Source organism: Salminus brasiliensis, chromosome 10, assembly GCF_030463535.1.
Source record: "Salminus brasiliensis chromosome 10, fSalBra1.hap2, whole genome shotgun sequence".
In the NCBI taxonomy this organism is placed as follows: Eukaryota; Metazoa; Chordata; class Actinopteri; order Characiformes; family Bryconidae; genus Salminus; species Salminus brasiliensis.
Genome location: NC_132887.1, coordinates 40,024,874 through 40,031,528, shown reverse-complemented (window position 1 = coordinate 40,031,528; position 6,655 = coordinate 40,024,874). Strand labels below are relative to the sequence as shown.

Below are 6,655 nucleotides of genomic sequence, written 5' to 3'. Positions count from 1 at the left end.
TGGGAATACTGACCTCCCTCCAGGAGAGCTCTGGGAATACTGACCTCCCTCTAGAGAGCTCTGGGAATACTGACTCCCTCCAGGAGAGCTCTGGGAATACTGACCTCCCTCTAGACTCCCTCTAGGAGAGCTCTGGGAATACTGACCTCCCTCCAGGAGAGCTCTGGGAATACTGACCTCCCTCCAGGAGAGCTCTGGGAATACTGACCTCCCTCCAGGAGAGCTCTGGGAGCAGTTAAGCTACATAATGGTTTGGTCATTTGTATTTCCTCTTTCTCTCTCTCTCTTCTCTGTAGGAGTTATGAACAGCAGGCATGTGGACCTGAAGCTGAAGAAGCTGTCGGACGTTCGTCCACAGGGTGGAAGTTCTCCTTCATCCTCTTCCTCTTCCTCCTCCCTCACTGCCTCCACCACCTCGCCACTCAGCCCAGGGGAGGGGCCGGACCTCAGCCTGCAGGTACTGACTGAGCTGTAGGAGATGTCTTTTATTGGTCAGGTCAATGTTCAGGAACTGTGTGGAGCATCTTCTTCATTAAAGAGCCGGTGCTGATCTACTGATCTGCTGGTTGAGGTTGGGGTTGGTTGATTTAGGTGGAGCACAGCAGTGTTCAGCTTTGGTCATGTATAATTCAGTGGAAAACCTTCATACAGGTAAGACAACTGTGTGTATGTGTGTGTGTGTGGCTCTGTATTGCGCTGCTGTTCACAGAGCCCCCAGGTGGCCGACTGGTAGGGTTTTCAGGGACCTTTCTGCACCTCCACACACACACACACACACACACACACACACACACACACCACACACACACACACACACACACACACACACACACACACACACACACACACAGATGGAAGGGATTTCCTGGGAGCAGATGCAGTCTTGCTCTTTGATGTAGAAGCACAATGGCAGTAGGAGCTGTAGGAGCTCGCTCTGATTCCAGTGGGCTGGTGCTGAAGCTCAGGTGCAGCTATTCTGGACCTGCACTCCTCGTTCTAGAGTTCTCATCATCTACATTTACTCCGGTCCACTCCACTCTGGGTCACAGCAGTTCAGCCTGGTTTGAACCACTTTGGGCTTCCCAACCCCAGTTCTCAATACCAGTACACTTATTTTACGCCAGTCCGGTCCTCTTTAGGCACATTTGGCCTGCTTTACTCCGGCCCCGGTCTTCTTTAGGCTCGTTGGGCCCAGCTCCCACCACACCAGCTTACAGAGTCCTGTGCCGGCCAACATGGCTTTAAGAGTAAGTTCGGCAGTAACGGTTCTGCTGCGGTCTGTAGACGTCTCCGTCTTTACCCCGCGGGCTGGTGCTGGTGGAGGGAGTCTCGGTGCGTTTGGCATTTGGCCTCAGCGTGTCTCTGTTTTTTGTTTTTGAGTTGTATTTGTTTTGTAGAGAGGGTCTTTTGTCGCTCTCTCTCTCCTGAGACTTTTACATCTTTGCCGTTTTTGAAACCATTAAAATTAAAATGTGTTAAGGGTCCTCTCGCTCCCTCTCGCTCCTTCTCGCTCTCTCTCTCGCACTCTCTCTCTCTCATCATCAACCCGTCCTGATGCATTTCCTCTCTTTTCCACACAAAAGGAGGATAAACTGCTCCCATCCCAGGAGAAATCTCCCCTCTCACACACTCCGGCAGGAGGCTGCAGCGGGCCAGGACAAGCTTCACACACACACACAGCATATTTCTTCCCTCTCTCGCTCTGTGTTTCTCTCTCTCTCTCTCCAGTGCCCCCAGTAGTCCCAGTTGTCTCTCATTAGTGATTGTGTGTATGCGTTGGGGGGGCACGGCCTTGGTGCCGCCTGATAACTGTCTGCGGCGTTCAGTCGAGCGCAACATTAGTCACGCATCGCACACACACACACACACACACACACACATACACACACACACACACACATACACATGCATGGTTCTACCACAATAATACCCAGTGCAATAATGATGATGGCGATAAGAGATAAAAGGCGGGTGGATCTCAGAGAGGGTATTTCCCCGATATCTGCCCCAGCCAGGGGTGGCAGGGAGGTGGGGGGGGGCAGTGGGGCAGGTGCTGAGCTTGGGGGGGTGGCAGAGGGGCTTATGGGCTGCAGGTCCTGGGGGAGAGAGACGGATCCTTACAGGGCCTTTCACACTCCAAGCTGGTTTGTTTTCTTAAGACATTAACATGAAGAGAATTAGACCAGGTTAAAGGGCTCTGTGCAGTGTGTCTCAGGAGACTGAGGCAGGGTTAAGAGTTAAAACACACACCCCCCCCCCCCAAACACACACACACACACACACACACACACACGGTCATCATTCTCTGTGTTAGGAATATCAGACCCCTGGTCCTTTACAGCCTTAAGCAGGGTCTCTATTTACAATCTGAACAGATTCAGATTCAGTTTGATCAATTAAGAGCAAGAAGAGCATCACACCGAAGGACTGAGGGAGAGCGAGCATCACTCAGAAGGAATGAGGGGAGAGCGAGATAGGGAGCATCACACTCTGAAGGATGGATAGAGATAGGGAGCATCACACTCTGAAGGATGGATAGAGATAGGAGCATCACACTCTGAAGGATGGACAGAGATGGGGAGCATCACACTCTGAAGGATGGACAGAGATAGGGAGCATCACACTCTGAAGGATGGACAGAGATAGGGAGCATCACACTCTGAAGGATGGACAGAAATAGGGAGCATCACTCTGAAGGCTGGACAGAGATAGGAAGCATCACACTCTGAAGGATGGACAGAGATAGGGAGCATCACACTCTAAAGGATGGACAGAGATAGGGAGCATCACACTCTGAAGGATGGACAGAGATAGGGAGCATCACACTCTGAAGGATGGACAGAAATAGGGAGCATCACTCTGAAGGCTGGGGAGCTGGGAGAGCATTACTCTGAACCAGAGTTTAGAGAAGAACGCCAGTGAACGTAGCCATCAGCGTTTGAACGGATCGGCTAAGTGCTTTTAAGGCCCGCTCAGCAGCGCTGGGATCTGAGGCATCGGGAAAGGCCTAATTACTGCGCTGTTTTGAAAAGTCATTATTTACGAATAAACAGACAAAAGCCTTTATGAGTGTGTGTGCATGTGTGTTATACATGCGTGCGTGCGTGTGTGTGTGTGTGTGTGTGTGTGTGTGTGTGTTTGTCTTTATTAGCCAGTCTGGTTCTCGTGCACACACCAGTGACCTAGCGTGGCAGCGCTAACAATGTTTCTCCCCTTTCGCTCTCAAGCAGTGGAACGTGTTCGCTAATTGCGAACTTTATTAGACGTTTTCTTTTTTTTTTTTTTTTTTTTGTATTAACGACGTCGGAGGATGTTGTTCTGGAAGGGGGGAAAAAGGAAACAGCCGCTGTCTCGCTTTCCAGTCCGCTACCAGACTGGGGCCCGGCTCGTAATAATAACGCGTTTCTTCGGCGCGGGGTTGATAGGGATACGGCGCCGCTGCCTTTCTGACACGTGTTTGCCTCCAAAACAATAGCTGCTTTTAATTTGCATAATCTGAATATATTTTCTGGCTGCGGTTTCGTTGCAAGTCGACTTAATTGCCTTCTTCCTTTTCTGCTGCGGAGTTTAATGCAGGCCGGTGGAGGAACGCCGAGAAGAACCCGTTCCTCAGCGCTTCATAATTAAACCCTTTTTTTATTTATTTATTTTTTATTTTTTGCCGTGTGTCTAATTTGTCCTTTGCTTTAATGTTAACCCGCTGTTTGTCGCCTCCCTTCTTCTCTGGCTTTTCTCTCCTTCCCGCTTTAATGGTTATTTAAATGAGTGTGTCCTCTGCTTTTTTAAGTTAAGTGATGTTTCTCTCTCTCTCTCTCGCCCTCGCCCGCTCGCTCGTCCTCTCTCCACCTCTCCTTCACTTTTGCTCCTGCTCTCCCTCGCCCACTCTCGTTCTCGCGCGACCTTCCCTCCGTCCTCTCCGTCTGTCCTCTCTCGCTTTCCACTCCTCAGTGTGCACGATAAATAAATATATAAATAATAATAATAATAATAAAGGTACTACAAAGGGTTCCCTAAAGAACTGTATATGGGCCTCGTTCACAAATACGCTAAAGGGACAAAAGTATTGGGACACCTGCTCATACATACATACATTTTCTTCTGATATCGAGGCAGTTAAAAAGAGTTGATCCCGCTTTGTTGGAGTGACTGGAGTCTCTGCTGTCTATTCGATTTTGGAGGAGCATTGCTGTGAGGGTTTGATTGTGTTAGTGAAGTGGTGTATTGGATTGGAGCACCATCCATCATTCCAGAGAACCCGACACTGGGAGGGTGAGGGCCAGTTGTGCTCTCTCGGGCTCTGGCTGCTGATGGCCCGTCATGACCTTACTCAGAGCCCTCATGATTAGCCTTTCTAGCAATCCTACAAAGCAGTTCTCTCTGAGTGTTCCTGGTTCTCCAGGCCTCAGCTGGACCGTTGGGGGGCGAGGGTTGAGCAGTCTGAGCGTTCTTAAAGCTGAATGCCGTGTTTCTGTTTCCCGCTGTAGAACAATGCTGTCGAGCTGAGGGCGGAGCGTCTGAGGAGAGCGACGGAGCGCCTGAGGAATCCTGTGGTGTTCAGTAAGGATGCTGCGGTGAGGAAGACTCAGCTTCAAGTCCTTCAGCCAGTATGTGGAAACCAAGCCAGGTGAGACACATGGACCCCACAGCTTACACAATACTACACAATACACAATACCCACATACTTACACAAAGTATGTGGACACCCAACATCCCGGTCATTTGATCTTGAGGCACCTCATAAGTTTGGAGTTTGCTGCGTCGTAGTTTCAGTAATGATCCCAAAGCTCGGCACCAAACCATGCTTTAGTGAAATACACGGTGTCCAAATGTTTGTGGACACCCCTTATGTATTTATAAATGTGTGTGTATTTTTATATATTTATACTTTAAGTGGCACCCATTGCTGCCACAGCTTGCCTAGTCTCTGTAGAGAAGTACTGCCAGTAGAATAGGACTTTCTGGAGCCCATACCTAATGGTGTAAAGACCCCAGCATTGAGCTGTGGAGCAGTGGAGGAACTGTGTTCTCTGGAATGATGGTGGTGGAGCTCCATCCAGTACTTTTGAATGCAATCAAATATTCACAGCTATGCTATGCTCCAGCAAAAGTCTTACACGTCTTGATGAGTTTGATTAGAAGTAAGCAGTGAGAGGAGGCCGACTCGGCGCTGCTGCTCGTAGACAAGCTCGTAGAGCTTAATTGGCTCTGCCCTAATCAGCTTCCTCAGGTGCTGGTAACGAATGCTGACCCATTGCTGAGTGGTCACTGTGAGAGAGTCACTACAACACTGAGGCTCTACCACCATTGATGAAGAACCCGAAAGTGACTGTGAATGTCTGTCTGTCTGTCTGTCTGTCTGTCTGTCTGTCTGTCCATCCATCCTTCGTCTTCTCCTCTCCCAGAGGTGCGGAGGCAGAGGTCGGTTCCTGAAGAGCTGAAGCGGGTGAGCGAGGACAGAGGAGGCTTTCTGGACATTGAGGGGCGAAGGCTGACCGAAGAGGAGGTACTTTTTTTAATTAATGGTCATTTTGTAAACAAAAGCATCTGCTTCAGTTGATGAGCCGGCCCACAGTAGCAGATCCTGAGCTGTGATTGGTCAGTTAGAGGATGTTGGTGAGAGGGCTCGTTTGCATATTCAAAAACATAAAACAAAAGCGATATTGGTATCGTGAAGGCCGATATTACTCACTCACTCACTTGCTCACTCACACACACACACACTCCTTATGAGAAAGCGGATCAGCCTGTGTGTGTGTGTGTGTGTGTGTTTGCAGGTCTCTCTGTATGTCTGTTTTCTGTCTCACTCTCTGTGTGTAGGTGTATTTCTCTCTCTCTGTCTGTCTGTCTGAGAGTATGTCTCTCGCTCTTTTGGTTTCTGTGATTGTATCTCTTACTTTTTCTCTCTCTGTGTGTGTGTGTGTGTGTGTGTGTGTCTCTTTTTCTCAAAGTCTTGCTCTTATGGGATCTCGCTGCTCTGAGAGAGAGTGTGTGTGTGTGTGTGTGTGTGTGTGTGTGTGTGTGTGTGTGTGTGTGTGTGTGTGTGTGTGTGTGTGTGTGTGTGTGTGTGGGGTTAATGGGTGTTAACCCGGCCATTACGGAGCTGAGTCTGTATTACGCTGGCGATGATGTTTGCATTAATATAATATAAATGGTAATTTCTGCCCTTAATTACTGCAGTGTGGGGGCGCTGATCATGTGTAAAATTGATTTGTGGGAGGAATGTTGTGATAGAGCGGCGCGAGAGCAGCGCTGTGTGATGGACAGCTGCAGGAAAAGTGCTGCCGAGGAGGAAAAGAAAAAAAATCACCCTCTCTCACTCACCGTCCTCTTCCTCTTTATCTCTCTCTCGCTCGCTCGCTCTCTCTCTCCTCTCTTTCTATTAAAAAGAAGGTGGATCAGCACTAAATGTATATCCATCAGTCTGCAGCCGTCTCCCAGTTTAAACACACTCCTTCCTCCTCCCTCCTCTTCCTCCCTCCCTCATTTTACAGGAGAGGGAAGGAGAGGTCAGTGGATGGAGGGAGAGATAGGCGTGTGTGTGTGTGTGTGTGTGATTTTTAAATGTCAGTTTGTGAGTGGGACAGATATTTGATATTTCACTGTATCAAGTAGTTTAATGTGTGCTGGTATTCAGTGCTTTTGTGAGGACTCTAT

At 49.0% G+C, this 6,655-nt stretch overlaps 1 protein-coding gene across 1 annotated transcript in view; it reads left to right on the top strand.

Moving 5' to 3' along the window:
- ehbp1 (EH domain binding protein 1) overlaps window positions 1–6,655 on the top strand; it is a 120,415-nt gene that overhangs the window by 62,886 nt on the left and 50,874 nt on the right. The window contains 4 exon segments of the mRNA XM_072688907.1: window positions 297–457; window positions 4,485–4,589; window positions 4,591–4,624; window positions 5,404–5,504. Of these exon segments, the coding sequence (XP_072545008.1) occupies window positions 297–457; window positions 4,485–4,589; window positions 4,591–4,624; window positions 5,404–5,504 (401 nt within the window).